Consider the following 25,090-nt stretch of genomic DNA (forward strand, 5'->3'; position numbering starts at 1 on the left):
CCAATCAGAGAAGAGTAGAGCCATCTGACCAATCAAAGAAGAGTGGGGTCATCTGACCAATCAGAAAAGAGTAGGGTTATTGGACCAATCAAAGAAAAGTAGGGCCTACTGACCAATCAAAGCACACTGAGCCATTTAATAAATCAGTGAACAGTAGAGGCTTCTGACCAATCAAAGGACACTGGGCCATCTGACCAATCAGAAGAAAGTAGAGCCATCTGACTAATTAAAGAAGATTAGGGTCATCTGACTAATCAGAGCACACTGGGCCATCTAACCAATCAGAGAAGAGTAAGGTTATCAGACCAATAAAAGCACAATGTGCCATCTGACCAATCAGAAAAGGGTAGGACTATCTGGCCAAACAGAGAAGAGTTATCTGACTAATCAAAGCACACTGGGCCACCTGACCAATCAGAAAAGGGTAGGACTATCTGACCAAACAGAGAAGAGCAGGGCCATCTGCCCAAAGCACACTGAGCTATCTGACCAAATCATAATATGGTTATCTGACCAATCAGAGTAGGGTAGGTCTATCTGACCAGTCAGAGAAGAGTAGAGTCATCTAACCAATTAGTGTACAGTAGGGCCATCCAACCAATTAGAAAAGAGTAGAGCCATCTAAATAATCAATGCAGACTTGGCCAGTCCACTAATCAAGGAAGAGTAGGGTCATCTGACCAATAGGAGTATGGGGTCATCTTATCAACCAGATAAGGACCCTCTGACCAATGAGAGCAGAGTAGAGGCATCTCACCAATCAGAGGAGAGCAGAGAACAATAAGGTTTTAAAGGCAATACAATCCTGAAAAAAACAGTGTTCTTGACCTAAAAGGATATAAAGCGATTATAGCAGAAAAAAAGTACTTAATTTAAGTTATGCCTAGTTTCCTCTAATCTTAAATGAAGCTTTTCCCAAAATTTCGGTGTGGAAAATGCTGAGAACAGAGATCTTTATTAAACAGAAGAGCTTTTTGCGAATGTATCAGTATTAACGCACATGTAAATGCAGCCTGTGACACACGCTGAGTCAACACTGCTGTAGACGAGCCATCTAGTCTGACTAATGATGACTTTACCATTCAGATGTGGCCGTAATCATAATAATCCCACTTTCTCTTCAGCGTTCACAGACGCCTCAGAAACAGCAGTTTGGGTGGCTTAATTCTGCATTCAACAGCCATTAGACGCAGCTGCTTTATTTTTGCAGAGCAGCTGCTGTAACGTCTGTGTCAGCATCCTAGATGGCCTGTGGAAAGAGTCTCTGCATAAATCATTCATTAGGCCAGAAACACGGCTTTCTGAAGAGCAGAGGCTTGAGCAAGATAAGTGCATTGTGAATGAAACCAGACTGATCCATAAGGGAATGTTAATAACTCACTCAACAACTCTAAAGCGGATGTTAATGACTGCTGCTTTGTGCTAAACTCAACTCAAGGCCTTATTCTAAAAGCAAAGCACTACTTTTCTTAAGTACCCTAAGTAGAAATCGCTAAAGTTTGGACAGAAAGCTTCCTATATGAGCCTGGTTTTAAATCTGCACTTAATAACATTGTAAAGAATGATCCCATTAGCTATTACTAAGTCCTCTCATGCTGGTTCTAACTAGAAATACATGCGTCAAGTGTAATAACAAAGGCAATCAGTAGTGAAAAATAGTTTAAAAGTATGACTCTAACAGCTAAAGGCATGCATTATACATAGAAGAGCATTTTGAACACACAACACGTCCAGCCTTGAGGCGGATGGGCTACAGCAGCAGAAGAGCACACCGGGTGCCGCTCCTGTCAGCTAAGAACAGGAAACTGAGGCTACAATTCACACAGACTCACCAAAACTGGACAATAGAAGATTGGAGAAACGTTGCTGCTCTGATGAGTCTCCATTTCTGCTCACACATTCAGATGCTCGGGTCAGAATTTAGCCTCAACAACATGAAAGCATGGATCATCCTGCTTTGTATCAGTGGTTCAGGCCGGTGGTGGTGGTGTAATGGTGTGGGGGAGATTTTCTTGGCACACTTTGGGTCCATTAGTACCAATCGAGCATCGTGTCAATGCCACAGCCTACCTGAGTATTGTTGCTGACCATGTCCATCCCTTTATGAGCACAGTGTCTCCATCTTCTAATGGCTACTTCCAGCAGGATAACACACCATGTCATAAAGCTCAATCATCTCAGACTGGTTTCTTGAACATGACAATGAGTTCACTGTACTCAAATGGCCTCCACAGTCCCCAGAGCTCAATCCAATAGAGCGCCTTTGGAATGGTGGAATGGGAGATTCACATCATGGATGTGCAGCCTACAAATCTGCAGCAACTGTGTGATGCTATCATGTCAATATGGAGCAAAATCTCTGAGGAAACTTTCAACAGTTCCTTGTTGAATCTCTGCCATGAAGGATTAAGGCAGTTCTAAAGGCAAAAGAGGGTCCAACCCGGTACTAGTAAGGTGTACCTAATAAAGTGGCCGGTGGGTATAATATTTTCTTACTGCATTAATGTTTACTGAAAATGTTTTATTTAGAAAATTTGAGTAGGTGTTATAATCAAATGAAAGTAAAGATCATATTTTTATATTAATCTTTTTTAACACAGGACATTTGTTTTGTGGGTTTCCAACATGGCAGATAAACAGCAACGTCTACAAACACTTTAACTAGAAATGCCATTTAATTACAGCCGATTTAGCTCATCTTCAGAGCATAATTCATCCATTTTGTTTTCTTAGATTGTTCTGAAATGATTTACTGCAGCAAAGACAGTATATTAATGAGAACTTGAGGCATCTGTCACTGTGCTTAAATCTCTTGACAGTCACATTCTCAACAGAACTATGAATAACAGCAAGCTCTATGCATAGTTTAAACGCCATTTGATCACAGCTAATTATGCAAATCTTTAATATTTGGCAAGAGCATACAGAGGCGTATTAATAGAGTGTGCTGCTGTCATCCACACATGACGCATTTTAGCATTATGAAGATGGTTGCGAACAGCTCACATTAGTCATCATGCAATTGCGTAAATTCTAAAACAATGTGAACGCGATGGGAATGTGATAACGCCAGTATCGGTATGTGATTCACAGGTGCTGCTTAATTTTGCATAGCAGCAGAAGACAAAACACTACTGTGACATCATCCCTCAAACTAGCACACACAGACGCACACACATGTATTCTTGTCATGTCTGTGACACACATGTAGGAGAGTTCCTCTCAGTCAGATGTCTAGTCTGAGCCTATTGTTGGAGAAGGGCAGTCATGTGACCTCATTTTGCAAATGTTAACATGATCACAAGCAAGTTTATGATCTCATTCATTAACTTTCCTTCAGCTTAGTCTTTATTTCAGAGGTCGCCACGGCGGAATGAACTGCCAACTATTCCAGTATATGGAATAACTATTCCAGTTTTATGCAGCAGATGTCTTTCCAGCTGCAACCCAGTACAGGGAAACATCTCTACACACTATCACACACACACTCATACACTACGGCCAACTTAGTTTATTCAATTGACCCATACCGCATGGAGGAAACCCACGCCAACATAGGGAGAGCATGCAAACAATGCACAGAAATGCCAACTGACCTAGCTGGGACTTGAACCAGTGACCTTTTTCCTGTAAGGTGACAGTGCTAACCACTGCGCCACCTCATTGCTCTCATTAACATCTTTTTCAGTATGGCTGACATGCAGATACTGTGGTAATAATGGAGTAAACAGTAGATAATGCAGAATCTAGGCATTTAAAGGATGGTTCATTCCCAAAACATGAACATTTCTACACCATTTATTCACACTTAAGGCCATGCAAACAGAGATGTTTTTTGCTCGCGTTTTCCACCGACGTTTAATGCATACCTGTCAACCCTCCCGTTTTCCCGGGATTCTCCCGTATTTTACAGTTCTATCCCGCTATCATCCCGTAAAGATATTTTCCCGTATTTCTCCCGTATTTTCAGTCTTTCTCTGAACAGCCGAGCCTCCCTATACGCAACCCATACCGCCAAACCACCAGGGGTCGCCCTTGCTCTAAAACTTCTAAAACTAAAGAGTCTTCTGTGCATTCGTTTTGTTTAGGAATGAAAACACTTATAAATAAATATTAAAAACGGCACGATTTCAGTTCCTTTTGATTACAGGTGCCGTTGCCCTCCTATACTATCCTCAAAACAGTGATATAATGGTGCATGACTGTCAGCTGACGCGCTCCATATAGTGATTAACAGATGCTGTTTCCCAAACGGATTCTGTACACGCAAATATAAGGATGTCAATCTTGGTTTTTTTCCAAACACAACTAATTTCGTCTTAAATGAGCATAAAAACTTAGGAAAGCAGTCGAATGCTTTTCATTATTATGTTAGATGCATAAAAAAAAGAAAAACCTTATTTCTTATTTCCCAGAGATGGGTTGCGGCTGGAAGGGCATCCGCTGCGTAAAAACTTGCTGGATAAGTTGGCGGTTTATTCCGCCGTGGCGACCTCGGATTAATAAAGAGACTAAGCCGACAAGAAAATGAATGAATGAAAATTTTTTTTATAAATGAGAGATTCATTCGTTGCTCTTTAATCAGAATAATAATAATTTTAAAACATATTACGGACCATGTAATTGTTTATTTACAATAAAACAGCTCCAAATGAACAAATTTAGTAATTTGGGGAGTTTTTTATGGGCGGAAGAGGGGGGGAACCCTTATTATGGTGGGCATATCCCTTATTTTCACATCCCAATGTTGACAGGTATGGTTTAACGCCTCGTGACTAAATAAAGAGCATCAATGTGATCGTGCACACCAACACGCAAAACGGCAGGCATTCATTTTAAAGAAACGCGCTCAACAACGATCAAATGTTAGCGGTAAATGGACATTTTTAAAATGTCAATGCCGATTGGTATCGAATTCCAGTATCGTGACAACTCTATTCCCTAGTTTGGTTATTAACATTCTTTCAAATATCTTCCTTTGTGATCGGCCTCTTTAAAGAGAAATACATTTACCATTGTTTAATGAGCAACATTTCATGGGCGAAAGCCAATTATTCAAATAACAGTCCACAAGTTTGAAAGTTTCCCAAGTTTCCTACGCAAATGTTCAATGTAGTCACGCATTGACAAACAGAAAGCTGGTTAAAGTTTGCAAAATAAAAAGAAATATTTTGTAAATATGACCAAACATTTATTCACTGTTTAAATCAGGGAGACCTTAAACATGGTTAATGTCAGCATGCATTTTCATTTCTGTCAATTATTTTCTGTTAAACACAAAATAAGAGGAAAAAAAACATCATCTATGAAGCATAATGACATCTGCTCAAGACAATAAGCTTTTGTTTTTCCTTTGGAAATGAGTTAGAACATTCTCAATAATAAGAATAATACGGCAAACATAAACCCATTAGGAAAGTAATAAGAAGCTTTCCGTAGAAAAAGATCAACAGTAGAAGAAATTGCAGACATGACAAACAGCCATTGTTGTAGTTGCTTACTCATGTGGAATGAACTTTCAGTGAAATATGAGCCGGAGAACTCACTGACACTGTACGGATTGGCTCATTATGTGGATTTGGACTTTAGTGTGGGAAATCTGCAAAATATAAAAACCTTCCCATGACGGACAAAAAAATCACGAATATGTGGCTGCTAACCCAGAATAACATTTAGATTCATTACTAGGCGTAGTGCATGATAAATCAGATGTGACATGACAAATATCCATGAAAATCGAGTTTATCGCTGCACAATAAATGTAGAAATGTTGCATGACAATAAGGAAATGTGGAATTTAGGCCAATGCAATTTGAATAAACATTCTTTTGCAATACAGTTCATGATGAAGAATCTAACTAAGGCAAACTTATGTGTGTGTTGTTTCAAGAAAGCAACTATTAATTTGTGTTGTGTTTTATTTTCATTTGTTTTTATTAATTTATTCTTCATTTAATTACTGTATTTAATCAAATTATCATTAGTCATTTATATAATTATCATTATATCATTTTATTGATCAGTAGTTAATGATTTGATCATTATTATTAATTATTTGTAATTTTATTAGGTTTTTTAATATTTTATTGTTACTATTTTAATATAATTATTGCTTCATAATTATTAAAATTTTTCCATGTTGTTATAATCTTATGACTGTGGATTCAAGCAAAACTTGTTTTCATAAGTAAAAAATAAGAGAATGTCTCCATTTCAAGGTCTGTATTGTCTCTACACAATGTTGTGAAGCAGTAATTTTTCATTGCTGTTGCATGTGATATAATAACACTTGTTGGATTTATCCTGGTCAGGCGAAGTCTGAGCATTGAATCATATGCAACAAAGATTTTTCAATAAACTCTGCTCTTTCTTCATCATCATTACTTCATCTCCTGCTTCAGCTCCTCTCTGGTTTTCTCAGTCAACTCCTATATTGATAGGAGACTGTTAATTCAGTTGAATACTGGTAATCAGGTTTAGGTATTGGAAACTTTGCTGACTTGTTGTCCATATATCTGGAGAAACAGACATTTTCTGACAAGATCTGGCGTCCGGGGCTGGATCGTATTTATCTGGCGTGGAGATGGTGGTCTAACCATGAGCTGTAGATGTAAATGCAATGCAAGCTAAACACTGTGATAAAATGTATGACAACAGAGTAAAAATGAAATCATTTATAACATTTTTTTCCTGCAGTGTTATTTTTGGGATCTATTACACACACCTAAAGTGAGTCGATGGCGATGGTGATAAAAATGTGCGTAAAGATCACACACAGATAAAAGTGTTGGAAAGTGAGTGGCACATCTAACATCTGTTCATCACAAATAACACACTGATGTGCTAAAATGCACTGCATTTAAAAACAAAAACACTAGAGTTACTATCTTTTACCTACAGTTGAAGTCAGAATTATTAGCCCCCTTTTGATTATTTTTTCTTCTCTAAATATTTCCCAAATGATTTTTAACAGAGCAAGGAAATTTTCACAGTATGTCTGATAATATTTTTTCTTCTGGAGAAAGTCTTATTTTTTTTATTTCGGCTAGAATAAAAGCAGTTATTAATTTTTTTAAAAACATTTTTGGGACAATATTATTAGCCCCTTTAAGCTATTTTTTTTCTCGATAATCTACAGAACAAACCATCATTATACAATAACTTGCCTAATTACCCTAACCTGCCTAGTTCACCTGATTAACCTAGTTAAGCCTTTAAATGTCACTTTAAGCTGTATAGAAGTGTCTTGAAAAATATCAAGCAAAATATTATTTACTGTCATCATGTCAAAGATAAAAAAAATCAGTTTTTAGAAATAAGTTTTTAAAACTATTATGCTTAGAAATGTGCTAAAATAATCTTCCCTCCATTAAACAGAAATTGGGGAAAAAAATAAACAGGGGCGCTAATAATTCAGGGGGGCTAATAATTCTGACTTCAACTGTATATATGGCTAATATATGTCTGTCATTTCCAAAATTCATTGCGTAACAGGTTTTTTGGTTAACATTATAATAATTCATTTAGGTTTCTCTCTTCAGTTATGTACATTAGACATTTATGCATGATGTTGTTTAGTGCTTACACGGATGACACCAACATAATAGTGTGTTTTTAAGCTTGTGGAAAAGCTTTTTGTGATGACCTTTGCTTCATCTTGTGAATTTTTGGTGGCTTTTGGTCATTTTATATAAAAAAATACAATACAGCAGATATTAATTTCAATAGGTTGGTGATTAATACAGTATAAATCAAGGAAATATGGTTGTAGTTTACTGTAAATGTAGAAATGTTGCTGTCGTATCTTTAACAGATTTTTTTATAGTGTAGGAATGAAGAGCAGTGACTGTCATACACACCTCTACTCTATCATATATACAATGAGCCTCAGGCGGAAACAAGAGAAATGAACACAGGCATCAATCTGATAACATGAGGAAACAAATGACAGGCCATTAAAAGATATATGGCACAAACCTTGTCAACACGTCCAAAATCTCCTTCAGCAAACAATGTAACACGATACAAACATCTGATTTTGGTCTTCAAGTCTCAGAAAGAAACACTTTCCAAGTCTATATCTGAAAGGGGCAAACTTTCTGAGGAGGATGTATTAATATTTGGAACTTTTTGGTTAAGAATTAACCAGAGTTATTTTCATAATAAAGGCTTTGGAATTTGAACTAAATTAGCCAAATTAATAACAACATTATCCAGCTTTCTGTGGTCTAAAAATCTGGTCTTCACAGACTAAGGCTGGGCAATTAATCATCACTAAGAGACACAAAAAGAGACAATTTTCCACAGCCTGGAAAATAAAGTAAACTTAACTCACTGGAAAAATATGCCATATTGTTGTTTAGAATCCTAATAAAGATGTTTCTTATGATAACTAACTTTAAAAACACTATTTTATCAGCAATATTTATATATATATGTATATATATATATATATATATATATATATATATATATATATATATATATATATATATATATATATATATATATATATATATATATTTTTTTTTTTTATTTATTTATGTAAATTAATGATTATACAGTTAAAATAAACAGGTAATAGATATTTTTCTGAGCTAATTAAAAAAGAAAAAACAAACCATGTAAACATTTACACTTTAAAAGACCATGAATGACCCAATATCTAGGTGGAAAATCTGATTTTTATAGGTTGTTGTCATTTTCCTCTCTTTTATTTTCATCTCTAGGTTCACCTAACAGCACCTACTGGATAAAAATCGTAAATACCCCAACTGATTGGTCAGCTTTAGATAAACAACCTATGCATGTAGCATACAAATGCTTGCACATAAATTCAAATAAATTTATTGCACTTGTCTGCGATATGGATATTGCTTATACTATTATATATATATAAATAGGTGGTCATAGATTACTTTTTTAATATAGATTAATCTCGAAATTAATATAGATTAATCTAGATTAAAATGGCTCATTTGAATTCTGCCGAAGGCCTTTAGAATATGTGGGCTGCCCAAATAATAAGTCTTTGAGAACGGGCTTCTCAAGCCAGGTGCCGCATTAGACCAGGGACTCATCTCCTGTTGTGATCTTAATGTTGCTGTGTTGTGATCTTAATGCGTTGTGTTTTGCACTACTAGGCCGCTGTACTTGATGAATAAGGAGACTAAGCCGAAGGAAAAGGAATAAATGAATATTGTGCACTGCAGCCCCATTTCCAAGCACATTTTGTCAGTAAAGCGCACACCAGGATGATTTTTACTCATACTTATTGCAAACGTTTAATGCCTTGAACCCAAACAAACTAGAGTGCCAATATGAACTTGAACTTAAATTAATGTTTACCATTAGAAGCTGGCTATATTCACACACCATCACCCAAAAAACTGTGTTTAAACCCCTTATAAACGGCTGAATAATAAAACACCTTAAAAAAAAGTTGTTTTTGTAGCTTGACAGCCGTTGCATTGGGAAAAGCTTAGAAAACGACAGAACTGTCATTTTGTGGTGACTGCTGTGCAACTCCTTTAAATGAGCTTAATTTTTTTTCACGTGTTTCTTAAGACGCTTTCCAAGAACTCAGCATCAGGCTGCTGCATCAGCTCCTTCCCACACTGTTGATGTTTTAAACGCTGTAAAACCCCAAAGAGACAAACTATAGCAACAGCGGCCATGCAAACAAAGCCATGAAAGGAGCAATCCCGATCTTTGTGCTTTACATCGTGTCCTATCCACAGTTCAGAATGTGTAAAGAATCAGAGAATGTGCTTTAGTGTGCGTCAACTCAACGGTAAGGTCAATGTGGACGAGAAGACAGCCGCTAAAAAAGGCATCTACATTAATCATATCTACAGGAACTATAAAGCACACAAGACATTAATGCTGCATAAGGCTCTCCAGCACAAGAACTTTGAGCCGTGATGGAGGATCTGTTCAATAATTGAGCAGATCCGTAAAAAAGCCATCCGTAAAAGCATTGAATGCAGGAAGCCTCATGGGAATCACATCTTTTTCTATTGATTTTCTATTGAACATTAATGGCAAAATAGAAGAGTTAAACTAAAAATCATAGGGCAGCATGGTGGCTCAGGGGCCTCACAGCAAGAAAGTCACTGATTCGAGTCCTGGCTGGGCCAATTGGCATTTCAGTGAGAAGTTTGCATGTTCTCCCCGTGTTGGCGTGGGTTTCCTCTGGTGCTCCAGTTTCTGTCAGTGTTCTGCCACTCTGATCTTGTAAATTCTTGTTTTGGTGGCAAAGTCCGGACACTAGCTCTGTCTTGTCTTGTTTCTGTCATTGTGTGTGTCTCTGTGTGTGCGCGCGCTGTCGTGGGTGTGCGCAAAGCATGAGCGCTTCTGCTTGATGCGGCCGCACGGACTCTGTGCGTGCCTCAGATGTGCGTTCTTGTACTGGTGTTTGTGTTTTGTTCTGTTGGCATCGCGCCATTTTATTCTCAGCATCTTTCGGTTTCGGTTTGGGTTGACGCTAAGATGAAACATGCGCGTTGCATATGTGTGAGCGAACATTAAGGTGTTCATCTATCGTGTGCTCGTGTCTTGCATCTATCTGTGTTGTCCAAACACGTGGCTCTGTGTTTACATTGTGGCCGCGTGCTTCAGTCTTGTCCTGTTATTGTAAACGCGTGGTTAATGAGTTCTCTCATTGGCTGCGTGTTCTTGTCCCGTTTTATGTGAGCACATGGCTTGTGTTGTCTCCGTGCTCTCCCATCTATTGTCTAGTCCCACCCTCCTTGTTAACCCATTATCAGTTTATTAGATTCACATGTTTAACACCTGTTTGTTCTCCTGTGTTTTAATTTAATTCTGCTTATATTCTCCTCATGTCTGCTGTCTTGTGCCAGTTCGTCGTCATATGTTGCCTTCTCCTGATGTGTTCCAGTCCTGATACCTGCCAGCCAGCGCAGTCTAGTTTGTCTTGATTGTTTATTTGTTTTATTTAAAGCCCCTCGGGGTAGTTTATTTTGCTGTTTATTTAATTTTTACTATTAATAAATACCCTTTTTCTTTGCATTTGAGTCCTCGCTCCTTTTTCCCCCAACCACGATCGTGAGAGTTTCCCCCACAGTCTTAACACATGCACTTTAAGTAAATTGAATAGACTAAATTGGCCATAGTGTGCGTGTGAATGTGAGAGTGTAGGGGTGTTTCCCAGTACTGGGTTGCAGCTGGAAGGGAATTCGCTGTGTAAAATATATGCCGGAATAGTTGGCGGTTCATTCTGCTGTGGTGAGCCCTGATAAATCAAATACTAAACCAAAGGAAAATGAAAGAACGAATGAATTAAAAACTTGATTTGTGAAAATTAGAGGCTTTAGACATTAAGAAACATTTAAATATTGATTAAATATATTAATTAGGGCTGCACAAAGTTTTCATTTTTTTCATTTCATTTTCATTCATTCATTCATTCATTCATTTATTCATTCTTTCATTCATTCATTTTCTTTTCAGTGTAGTCCCTTTTATATTGTGATATTATGAATAAAATGTAACATTTTAACGATTTGAACAGCTCTATTTGGAAGGATTTCATTCATTTAGATTGACGGCGAAGTCTTTTTCTACGCACGAAATATAATAAATTACAAGCATTTATAAACACGACAGAGCAACAACAAATAAATAAGCAGTGCTTTGAGGTTTTCGGGGGAGTCTAACAGTATCTGAGTACAGAAATTGAACAAACAGCGATAAAATAACATGGTCATCATTGACTAAATAATTACAAAATAATAATAATATCTTTATCTTTTAATCTTTAATAAATAATCTAATCCTCTGATGTAGATATAACATGGATACACACGTTGTGATATTGATGCTATATTGTTCAGCCCTAATAATGTTGTAAATAAAGGCTTCAAACGTCGAATGAGTCAGTTGGCGTTTTTGTGTGGAGTTTGCATGTTCTCCCTGCGTTCGTGTGGGTTTCCTCTGGGTGCTTCGATTTCCCCCACATGCCAAAGACATACTGTACAGTTGAATTGGGTGGGCTAAATTATCCATAGTGTATGAGTGTGAATGAGTGTGTGTGGATGTTTTCCAGAGATGGGTTGCGGCTGGAAGGGCATCCGCTGCGTAAAAACGTGCTGGATAAGTTGGTGGTTCATTTCGCTGTGGCAACCCTGGATTAATAAAGGGACTAAGCCAAAAAGAAAATGAATGAATTAATGTATCACTAGTACTAACTATTAATTTTGTTTTGCCCATGTGGTTTTGACTCTATAAAAATGCAGGTCTCTATTGTCTTGCATTTTATGAATCCCCAATGACCATAGTTTCAGTTAAAAAAGCTCTTTAAAGATCTACTGAAGTATAAAGTCACTTGGTTGGCTCCATGATATATGCAGGTGAATGAATCTCTATGCATTGTGAAAAAGCCACTATGCATTGTTTCATTGTTTCCGCACAAACATCCTGGGAGTTGGCCGATTATTTATCCAACCCAATGCACTGACAAAACTCACTCTAAAAGTCTTTTGTGGCTTAACACAGCATTTGCGGAAGCGAAATACAAAACATTATACAATAGCCAGACATCAAGAGACAGCAGCTTCATAAACGATGCTCATGTTTAATGATAAACAGGTCACATTTTAATTTAACGCAAAATTATTGCTATTAATAAACCATTAACTATGAATTTTACCACAACAAATGCATAATTTGTTGGTTATTAACAGTTATTATGTTTGTAATGTATTTATTTTCCTCCAGCTTAGTCTCTTATTTATCAAGGTCACCATAGTGGAATGAACTTACAATGTTAGTAGTTATGTTTAGGTATTAGATTAGAGATGCAGAATAAGATCAAGCAGAATATGCAGTTTATAAATACTAATAAACATCCATATTTTAATAATAGGCACTAGTTTATAGTGAGAATTGTTACTTAAACTAAAGTGTCCTGAAAAAATACATATATTAATATATTAAAAAGTTGCAGGGCTCCACACAATTCATTCATGTTGCCCCAACACAAAGCGATTTTAAGTTGATGTTAAGCGAATTTGCTGTAACAAATTTAAGTAGACTGAAAATAAAACATTTAAGACGTCCCCCCAAAAATCTCAATAATTGAGTTGTTTTAGCTTATTGTAAATAAGTAGTAAACAAGCAGCAGCACAAAAGTCACTCGATCATACTGTATCTACAATACAAAAGCTGTAACTTCCACCAAAGCCTGTTATCAGAGCTGCTTTGGCCCTTAGATGAGTTTCAGAGCGATACACAGCAATTAAATGCAAAGAGACACCTTTAACTAAAGCCACGTGTGTAATGTAAAACCTTTAGTGTAATGATGAACACAGTGAATGCTCCTGTCTGACAAGTTTAACTGCTCCACACAAATCACCAGCTCTCTAATTCACATTACTCGCTAATTCCCATTGGAAACTCATGACAACTGTTATGGGAAAACATGCATGTGTTGGGTGTGTGTGTGTGAGTCAATAATATGTGTATAAACGTGTGTCAATAACAAAGAGCACTTCCAACAACGTACATAAAGATTTATCAGTCTGTATAACAACACAGAAATAAATAAGTAACATCATAAACCATTACAAAGTAATATTACGCGTTATTCAACTCAATAACATGTGTATAAATGTGTTTCAATAACAAAGAGCACTTTGAATAATGTACATAAAAATATTATCAATCTGTATAACAACATATAAATAAATAAGTAACGTCATAAACCGTTTAAAAGTAATATTACGCGTTATTCAACTCAATAATATGTGTATAAATGTGTTTCAATAACAAAGAGCACTTCCAACAACGTACATGAACAAATGGCCAGTCAGTATAACAACAAAAAAATAAATAAGTAACGTCATAAACCATTACAAAGTAATATTATGTGTTATTCAGATCAATAATATGTGTATAAATGTGTGTTAATAACAAAGAGCACTTTTAATAATGTGCATAAAAATATTATAAATCCGTATAACATATAAATAAATAAATAACATCGTAAACCATTAGAAAGTAATATTACTCGTTATTCAGTTCAATTATTTCTGTTTAAATGTGTGTCAATAACAAAAAGCACTATTAACACTGTACATAATAATATTATCAGTCAGTATAACAACACAGAAATAAAATGGAAACGTCATAAAGCATTAGAAACTAATATTGCATGTTATTCAGCTTAATAACATGTGTATAAATGTGTGTCAATAACAAAAATCACTTTCAACAACGTACATACAACAATTATCAGTCTGCATAACAACACAAAATATATAACTAACGTCAGATACTATCAGAAAGTAATAATACTCGTTATTCAGCTCAATAATATGAGCATAAATGTGTGTCAATAACAAAGAGCACTTTTATTAATGTGCATCAAAATATTATCAGTCTGTATAACAACACATACATAAATAAGTAACGTAATAAACCATTAGAACGTAATATTACGCGTTATTCAGCTCAATAATGTGTGTATGAATGTGTGTCAATAACAAGGAGAACTTCCAACAATGTACACAAAACAATTATCAGTAAGTAGAACAACACATACATAAATAAGTAACGTAATAAACCATTGGAAAGTAATATTACGCGTTATTCGGCTAATAATAACCATGTATTAGCATCCTAATCAACAATACAAGGGCTGGACATCGTATATCATTTAAAAACATGTACAATATGTTGAATCCTTACAGAATAACTCTAAATATCTAAAGCAAATGCATGTGTGTTTATGAATTAACTTACGCGCGTTATTGTTGTTAACGCTCATAACATTAACAGAAGTGTGTTTCTTACCTGGTCTCGCGCTGGAAATGTTTCTCAACTCGTTGCGGTTTTTTTCATTCAGAGAGATTTACATTATCGCTGTTTCATCACCATCATCATAAGAGAGTCCACGTCGCGGAAAGAAAGAAACCGTGTGGAAACGCCTTCGTGACATGCAGCGGAGTATTGTTGAAGGAAACAACGCACTGGAGACCACTATTGGACACACGAGCTGTCAGTCACTGTTTCGCACGAAGGCGATTGGATGCCAGACCGAGGGACCCGCTCGTTTAAATGTGTGACGCAAATACTAGGGCCCGCCTCCTTTTAGTGATAGTAGTGAATGAAATGGAGGGCGGGTCTCTCTCTCTCTCTCTCTCTCTCTCTCATGAATCTTTTTGATTTTTGTTAATATATACTTAAAATAAAATAAAAAAACAGCAGTGTAAATGTTTAATAGTTGTTTTTAGTGCACTGTGAATATAGAGTTGGGTATGTACACTTACCGGCCACTTTATTAGGTACACCTGTCCAACTGCTTGTTGACACTAATTTCTAATCAGCCAATCACATGGCAGCAACTCAATGCATTTAGGCATGTAGACATGGTCAAGACGATCTGCTGCAGTTCAAACCGAGCATCAGAATGGGGAAGAAAGGGGATTTCAAATGGCTTGTTGATGCTAGAGGACAGAGGAGAATGGCCAGACTGGTTCCAGATGATAGAAAGGCAACAGTAACTCAAATAAGCACTCGTTACAATCGAGGTCAGCAGAAGAGCATCTCTGAACACACAACACGGCCAACCTTGAGGCGGATGGGCTACAGCAGCAGAAGAGCACACCGGGTGCCGCTCCTGTCAGCTAAGAACAGGAAACTGAGGCTACAATTCACACAGGCTCACCAAAACTGGACAATAGAAGATTGGAGAAACGTTGCCTGCTCTGATGAGTCTCCATTTCTGCTGACACATTCGGATGGTAGAAAAAGGGATTCCCGCCATTTTCATATTTATTTCAACGTGTTTTCGTGCCTAAATAGAATAAAGGTTGTTGCTAGATTGGATGTGTTTATGCCAGAATGCATTGCAGTGTAACCAGCAAGTGCTAATGGCGGAGGAGGAAACCCGCACGGTTTTAAAAATACTCCTTTACTGTGTCACAAAATAAAGTTTTAAGAGTTTTTCAGGCGAGAATGTTGTTGTTTTAAACTCGAATCGGCAGTTTATTCACAAAGATATCGCTTCTTTAACGATGTGGCTCAGCTTATGCGGACTCCGACTCCCAGCCTGCCAGCGGGAGCTCCGTCATCAGCTCCCCGCCAGAGTAACTTTACTTCGGCCAGGCCATCTCGGACGTACCGCTGGATCTCATCTCTCCATTGTAGTTAAAACATGATATTTAATACATCTTGGGAATATCTAACGGACAGTTTTTGGTCTTATAAATCTATTATTTATTCTCAGCTGTATTATTTTGGCAGTGTTATTTTGTTACCTTTTATAATTGTCTTTAATTATGTTACCGTGTTGTACGCTGTTTATCTTTGTTAACCAAATTGTTTGACGTAATCTTTATTTCTTATTGTGTGTTTAATTACCATTGTAGTTTATTAAATCTGATAATCAAAGACACGTGTCTGTGTATAATATCTCATTTTAATTCACATTTATATGAATATATGTGTACATTTTCTTAAATCAAAAATGTAGATTTATAATATTAATATAATATTAACTAAATAATTTTATTGGTAATGTACAGTGAAACTGATGAATCCATGGTGAGGTAAGTGACGTTATGAAGTACACTGCTGTTCCATTTGAAGGAGCACCCGACTTGTGTCCTCGCATCCTCGGGAGTTTGTTCTTCCAAGTCTGAACTTGGCAGGTCTGAACTTCCAAGGACGCAAGTCCGAACTTTGCGTAATTGGTATTGGAAACAGCCGGAGAGTAGGGAGAGTTGTACCATACGTATAGTTTTGTATGTGTGTGTGTGTGTTTGGTCACTCACCGGTGCTGTTGCTGTAGGTGCGGACGGTCGTTGTGGTTGTGGGAGGCGGTGAATCAGAGTCCATTGACGCTGTGTCGTCGTCTTGGGAACATCCTGCTTGGATGGCACGAAGGTAACTATGGCTACGGGAGCGGAAGCATGTTGGCATGGGGACGTCAGGCGGATCCGAGCATCGGGGGTGAGGATGGATGTCTTCCAGCTCATCTGCATAATGCTGGCTCATCTCCATGTCTCGCATCTGATCACACAAACACAGGTCTGTTTGTGTCGGTGTGATTGTGTGTGTGTGTGTGTGTGTCTGTTGATTTTAAAGAAACAAATACTCTAACATACAGAACTGCAATGAGTAGAACAGTCATTGTGTAACAGAGCGTCATGCCATAATTTAATCAGTTCTAATATTAATATGTATTTTAGTGCGGTCAATAGAAATGTGCAGGCAAGATCAACAGGTGGCGCCAAACTGTATAAATATGAATCATTTGTATTTGATTGTGTGTACCTGAGTGTGAGCGAGTGTTAGAGTGTGTATGTGTGTGCATGTGTTTGTGTGTGTTTGTGTGCATATCTGTTTGTGTGCCTGATTGTGTATGCAAGTATGTTTTAGTGTATGTGTGTGTGTTTTTGTCTGTGTGGGTACGTGATTAGGGTGTGTGTGTAAGTGTTTGTGTATACCTGTGTGTATGTCTTATAGTGTGTGTACTTGATTGTGTGTGTTTGTCTGAGCGTGTGAACCTGATTGTGTGGGGGCGTGTGTTTGTGTGAGCATATGTTTGTGTGTACCTGATTGTGTGTGTGAGTGTGTGTGTGTACTTGTGTTTTTGTGTGTATATGTATCTCTCTGTGTGTGTTTGTGTGTACCTGAGCATGTGTTAAAGTGTGTTTGTGTGTGCTTGTGTTTGTATGTGTGTGTGTGTGTGCATTTGTATGTACCTGATTGTATGTTTGAATGTGTGTTTACCTGTGTGTGTGTGTGTTTACCTAAGTGTGCATATGTGTGTGCATGTGTTTGTGTGCGTGTGTACCTGTCTTTATGTGTGTGTGCGTGTATCTGATTGTAAGTGCGTGTGTGCACCAGTGTGTGTGTATGTGTGTTTGTGTATATGTGTACCTGAGGGTGCGTGTGTGTGTGCATGAGTTTGTGTGTGTTTGTGTGCATTTGATGGTGTGTGAGTGTGTGTGTGCGTGTGTTTGTGTACCTGAGTGTGTATGTGTGTACCTGATTGTGTATGTTAGTGTGTGTGTGTTTTTGTGTTTGCATGTGTTTGTGGATGTATTTGTGTGTACCTGTGTATGTGTGTGTACCTGATATTGCATGTTAGTGTCTATGTGTGTGGGTGTGTTTTTACCTGATTGTGTGTGTGAAAGTGAATGTGTGCATGTGTGTGTGTGTGTGTGGATATTTACCTGACTGATGCAGCTGCCTCGGCCCAGTGTACTGCAGCCCTGACTGAAGTCATCATCATCCCAGTTGGGGAATGGAGATCCTCCTCCAATGCAGTCCAGATTATCCAGACTGCGGTTCCCAGAAAACTCTCGCAGAGACGGAAGACAGCTGAGGACAAGAGCGGGACGGGAGTCAAGAGAAGATGAGAGAAAAAGAAAAAGCAGGAGATGAAGTCATGAGGTCAGAGGTCACATGCAGCTCCTGTGCTCTATAGTCTACCTCAGGGGTTTTCAAACTGGGGCCACAAGAGCCCTGAAATATTTAGAGAAAAATAATGATTTTAAAAAATGATACATAAAAAAAAAAAAATTTATATATATATATATATATATATATATATATATATATATATATATATATATATATATATATATATATATATATATATATATATATATATATATATATATATAATTAAATAAATGTGCAAGAACTGTGAAAAAAGAAAAAAATTAATAATAAATAATTTTAGAAAAACAAATTATACAAAAACTGAAAAAAATGCACTAAAATAAAAATTAATTAATTAAATAAATAAATAATTATATATTATTAATAAAAATAAACAAATACAAAACTGTGAAAAAATAAAAGAGAAAATATTAAGTACTAAAATACATAAATAGCTATATAAACTGAGGAAAAAGTAAATTATAAATAATTATAAAACAAAATAAATAAAAATAATAATAATAAATAAATAAACGGTGAAAAAGTAAAACAGAAAGCATTATGTACTAAACAAAAAAATAACTAAATAATCTGATAAAAAGTAAAACAGAAATAATTTGTAGTACAATAAATGATTGAATAAATAAAAAATCTAATATTTATAATTTAATAATAAAATTTATTCAAAAACTGAGAAAAAATAAAACAGTAAATATTATGCACAAATATAAATAAATGAATAAACTGTGAAAAAGGAAATCATAAACAATTATAAATCCAAATTAATTAATAAACAAACAAATAATTAAATAATATTTCAACTTAATAATAAACTTAATTCAAAAACAGGAAAAAAAGAACAAATATTATGCACTAAAATAACTAAATAAACTGTGGAAAAAGTAAATCACAAATAACTATGTAATGAAACAAACAAACAAACAAATGAATAAATAAATATATATTTTAATAAAAAATAAATACAAAACTGTAAAAAAGTAAAACATAAAATATTATGCACTTAAATAAATAAATGACTAAATAAAGTGTGGAAAAAGTAAATCATAATTATAAAACAAAACAAACAAACAAATAAATAAAAATAAATAAATAATATTTATATTTTAACAATAAAAAATAAATAAATACAAAACTAAAAAAGAAAAAGAGAAATATTATGCACTAAAATAAATAAACAAATAATATTTTTATTTCAATAATAACATATTATAATTCAAAATTTAATTCAAAACACTAAAATAAAAATAATAATGATGCCATGGCCATTAACTCTTATTTTATGGTGTCTTATATATTGAGTGATTTTTAATTTTTTTAATTTAAGTGTTTTAAATGAAATTTTAATTTGAATATGTTATTGTTGAAATAAAAATATTGTTTATTTATTTAAATAGATGTAAAATAGAGATTGAAAACCCCTGATCTACCACACCAAAAGCAAATGGAAATGGTGAAGCCATAACAAAAACTGCTTAAGAAACTTTTATTATGAAATGTAACATTTTTCTAGTTTTGTTTACAAAATGATCATCCATCCATCCATCTATAATGGTGTTTTTACTGATCTGAGATCTAAAAACTGCAGCTCTAAATCAATTCCTAAAAACATAACTCCTTCAAACAGGTCGACACTCAAGTCCAGTTCCCATTCAGCACCATTCAGAACCATTGAAGCGGTTTGGGTGAGAATCAGCAGAGCTCACAAACTCTGAAGAGGCTTTCTGTCTTTCAAATTGACCAAACATAAGATCATATCAAAGCTAGACTTCATCTAGAAAACCTCCTCAGAGTCAGAGACTGAACATCTCAGAGTAAGAGAAGCCGTCCACGCCAATTAATCAATGCAGCAGTTTTCAGTCAGCACTCCTAATCTGAGAGGATCTTGATCAAGCAGTGTTGTTGCCATGTCTCCGTCTGTTCGAGCGAGCGAGCGGTCAGTGAGGATAAATCTGCAGGCTCTCCTCACTGCACTGACCTGACCGAGCGTCCGATCTGCTGCAGGGTGCTGATGCTGTGGAGGGGAGACCAGAGAGCCTCCAGATCCCCCTGCAGCATGGAGTAATCCAGCAGACGGCTGAGAGAGGCGGGGCACAGCGTGAGAGAGGGATGAGCTTATGCACAGGAGGAGGAGCTTATATTTTAATAAAGAGCGGGGTGTGTCACTCTCTTACATACAAAGAGGGAGGAGCATATACACACAGGAGGAGGAGCTTATGCAGACAGAGGAGGAGCTTTCATACACAGAGGGAGTACTTTAAACACAGGGTAAGGAGCTTATATGCACAGAGGAGGGGCTTATACAACATAGAGGGAGGAGCTTATACACAGGGTAAGTAGCTAATATACACATGCGAGGGGCTTATACCACATAGAGGGAGGAGCTTAAGTACACAGGGTAGAGGCTTATACTACACCAAAGGAGGAGCTACATACAGAGGAGAGGGGCTTACACTACATTAAAGGAGGAGCTTATATACACAGAGGAGAGGCTTACACTACACCAAGGGAGGAGCTATACACAGAGGGAGGAATTTTGACACAAGGGAGGGTCTAACACTACATAGAAGGAGGAGCTTAAACACACGGTAAGTAACTTGTACACAGGGGAGGGGCTTACACTACACAAATGGAGGGGCTTATATACTGATAGTAGCTTACACTACACAGAGGGAGGGGCTGACTTACTCAAGGGGAGGAGCTTATACACACAGGGAAAGGACTTTTGACACAGGAGAGGGGCTAAAACTATATAGAGTGAGGGGCTTACATGCACAGTGGGGGAGGGAGCGTCTACACAGGATAAGGAACTTATAGACATAGAGGAGGGGCTTACAATACCTAGAGTGAGGAATTTAAGTACATAGGGGAGGGGCTTACACTACATAGAAAGAGGGATTTATGTACACTGAGAGGGAGGGGCTTACATACACTGAGAGGGAGGGGCTAATCCTGCACACAAAGGGAGGAACTGAACTAGGCTTATGTAGTTTTAAAGCTACATATAAAATAACTTCTATTTTTATGGTGTAGTATTATCCTGGCAAAGATATTTTTGACACAAAATGTAATTAACCATTATTGAATCATGTATATATATATATATATATATATATATATATATATATATATATATATATATATATATATATATATATATATATATATATATATATATATATATATAATATAATATAATATTATATACAACTTTAAATACACTCTAAAAAAACATTTAAAAAAATGTCTGATGGTTAATCATACTAAATGTTTACTATTTTAGGTCCGTTAGGATTACCTAAATCATTTAAATTTGCTAAATGCCAGAATAATGAGAGAATTTCTTTTTGAGAAATTTTTGATTAATTTCTAGACAGTTAAACGTTTACACACATTTCCTTGGTATTCTTTAGCTTTGCTTTTAAACTGTATATCTATGGTCAAATGTTTTGGGTCTCCTTCAACAAGCTTCTCACAATAGTTTGCAGGAATTTTGGCTCATTCCTCCTGACAGAATTGGTGTAACTGAGTCAGATTTGTAGGTTGTCCTGCTCGCACAAGCTTTTTCAACTCTGCCCACACATTTTCTTTAGGATTGAGATCAGGGCTTTGTGATGGCCACTCCAAAACATTCACTCTGTTGTCTTTAAAGCACATTTGAACTAGTTTGGCAGTATGCTTAGGGTCATGGTCTGTTTGGAAGACCCATTTGTGGCCAAGTTTTAATTTCCAGGCTGATGTCTTGAGATTTTGCTTCAGTATTTCTCCATATAGTTCTTTCTTCATGATGCCAACTATGCTGTGAAGTGGACCAGTCCCTCCAGCAGCAAAACAGCCCCACAACATGATTCTGCCGCCCCCATACTTCACAGTAGGGATGGTGTTCCTAGGCTTGTAAGCTTTCTCCTTTGTTAAATGCAACACTGGTCATTATGGCCAACAGTTCAATCTTAGCTCCATCAGAGCACAGGACATGTCTCCAAACATCAGTCTTTTTCCCAGTGTAATTTAGCAAATTGTAATCTGGCTTTTTTGTTGATTCTGGCTTGTTGATTTTCCCATGTTGTCACACAAGGAAGCAGTGTGTTTGAGCTTTTCCTTCAATATTATTCAACAGCTGTGCGTCCAATTAACTCAAATGTGGTCAATTAGCCAATCAGAAACTTCCAAAGCCTTGACACCATCATCTGAGCTTTATCAGAGGCAGAATAATCTTATTGTGTGTAAACTTGAATTTCAAGAAAAGTTATAACAATTTCTCCAAAAAATCTCTCGTTATTCTGCTATTAAGCAAAACAGAAACACATTTGTATATATATATATATATATATATATATATATATATATATATATATATATATATATATATATATATATATATATATATAACCAAAATAAGTATAAATGAAAGGCAGCACCATAAACAACATTGCAATTTATATGAAACTGTTGTTCTGTATTATACGAGGCTTACATTATATGAGGTAAAGACTTCTTGGAGATATCAGATACCCATTGTATTTGGAAACATGTTTAACAAAGGACTCAAATTAGATGTTGGATAGTCAAACTCATGCACCTTTTTGCAATCAACACATATCCAGTAAAATCTGATCTGTCCCAGATACCTGTGAGAAAAAAATCATAATAGACTGACAGTGCCAGTGCAGACTTCACTGTAAAACACCAAAGAAAAAGATGTGCTGTGTTTCCATGTGAACAGCAGAAATTCAGTGAGCATCGCGGCATATGGAGAGAAGAGACACTAGCTGTGCTTAATCTAGCACATGAACAGGCACAGCTGGATTCTGATGCATGCATGAGAGAGAAATCAACACAGTTAAACTCCATCCCCAATTCAGACGCCATGAAATAACACAGCTCACGCCTCAGACGGGGGCTCTGGCGTCCTGACAGACCACCACTGAGTGTTTCTGTGTTTGTATCCTAATATATCACCAGCCTTCTGCGCAGAAATGAATTACAGTGACATACAGCATTAACGTTTGCGCTGTATACAGTCCCTCCAGGATTTTTTGAGACTAAAATGATCGATTATGTTGCGAGGTTTTGTAAACCGTGCTCCAAATTTAGCATTTCTTTGATTGCTTTGCTGGGAAAATATACTCAAATACAAACTTACTTTCTTGAGGGGAACTGGTCACTTAGTGATTGCTGTGTTGCGCGTAGGTAGCTCTGCCTCCGCGCTGCGCTTTTAGGTGAGGGTTTGGGACTCCCGTCAGAATCTTCACTATCCTCCAGGTCTGCCATGGCCTTCACATAACTTCCGCTCCGCATCCGTCTACAGGGGATCTCACCCATTGGACCACTTCTGCCCAGAGTCCCTGACCACTCACCGGTGGACGGCATCTGAGCAAACACCAACAGACAAACTTTGTGAATGCATGAAAATCAGTCACAAGGCCTCATTTCTGAATCACTACTCTGGCTGGATTTGATCAAAAGTTTGCTGTATTTGATCCTACATTTAGTGTGAGCATTTAAAAAGGCTGTCGAGAGGCTAAATGGTCTATAACAGGGCTATTGCCCCGAGAAAATTTGTTCTGGCCCTCCAAATAGTGTGACCAAGACATAAAAATAAATTTAGTACAGTCGAAAAACGGCCGCTATAGCTATGAACCCTAGTAGCAAAGAATTCTGGCCCAGATTTGGCAAAAAGCTGGCACAGCAGGCATTCATCCGGCACTGGCATACAGCATGTGGGCCAAACATGGCCCGGGTTTGGCAGAGGTGGCACCGTCTTTAAGGCGGCACACAAGATTTGGGCCAGATGAAAAACGTAGTATTTGGCCCAGATTTAAAAATTTGATAAGTGGGCCATGTGAGTTTGGCCAGTCTTGACCCACATTTAAAATACACTAAAATCGTTTTTGAGTAAAGAAAAAAAAATTCTACCAATCAGGTCACTTTGAGAAAAAGCGTGCCCATAGTGTGCCTAAAGAGCATCACTCCATGGGTTTATCAATTTCATTGCAATCGTGACACACCAACCTATCTGGCCCAGTTCAGGCCCAGTTATGAGTTATTAACTTGGCTGAGGCTTGGCCCAGATATGGTCCGTGTTTAGCTCTTGTCTGGAAGCCAGATTTGGTCCAGTCATGTACCGTAATTCACTGCGGCATGTGGGCCAAGCAAAACCTGATTGTGTGGGCCAGAGCTGGGCCAGAGAAATTTTGCTATGTGGGAAGTGACGTGCGTCTGTTCAATTCAGTATGAGCTGCAGAGGCTGCGCAGAGCGCGAGTCACCATAAGCGACAGCCGAAAACATTTGGATACGTTTTGTAGAAAATGTACAATGCACTGTAATCATTAATAGAGATGCAACGATTAGCTGATTTCACTATTCCCTGCGCTTTAATTCGTCACAAGTAATTATTCGTAAATGCTTCTCTAAGCCGCATTTCTGTTGCACGGAAAAGTTATCAAGTTGCCAACTGTGCGCTAGTTTAAAGTTCCAAGTATGTACACCGAGGCTAATACACACGCACACTGGATTAACCATAGCAGCGGCCGTTCCCATATCACGTCTTGCAAGTTTGTTATTTCTAATGTAAGAATGACAATATGCGCACACAAGCGGAGCAACGCGCTTTCCTCTGTCCGAGCATACGCAGTAGAAAACATCTGACGGTGAGAG

General features: G+C 36.9%; 2 protein-coding genes across 15 annotated transcripts in view; both read right to left on the bottom strand.

The window, feature by feature from the left end:
- plxna1b (plexin A1b) overlaps positions 1-25,090 on the bottom strand; it is a 744,633-nt gene that overhangs the window by 384,838 nt on the left and 334,705 nt on the right. The gene's annotated exons all lie outside the window — the stretch shown is intronic.
- Positions 1-25,090, bottom strand: part of dlgap4b (discs, large (Drosophila) homolog-associated protein 4b) — a 252,770-nt gene that overhangs the window by 23,144 nt on the left and 204,536 nt on the right. For 10 of the 14 annotated variants that reach the window (XM_087256352.1, XM_087256355.1, XM_087256354.1 and 7 more), the window contains 3 exons: positions 23,576-23,802; positions 18,204-18,351; positions 16,797-17,034 (listed from right to left, as the gene is read on the bottom strand). In XM_087256352.1, the coding sequence (XP_087112478.1) occupies positions 16,797-17,034; positions 18,204-18,351; positions 23,576-23,802 (613 nt within the window). Of the gene's footprint in view, positions 1-16,796; positions 17,035-18,203; positions 18,352-20,410; positions 20,510-23,575; positions 23,803-25,090 lie in introns of all 14 variants that reach the window. The other 4 variants (XM_087256348.1, XM_087256346.1, XM_087256345.1 and 1 more) reach the window with 1 other exon arrangement.

This window comes from Danio rerio, chromosome 6 (genome assembly GCF_052040795.2).
Source record: "Danio rerio strain M-AB ecotype USA chromosome 6, GRCz13ab, whole genome shotgun sequence".
NCBI classification, from domain to species: domain Eukaryota; kingdom Metazoa; phylum Chordata; class Actinopteri; order Cypriniformes; family Danionidae; genus Danio; species Danio rerio.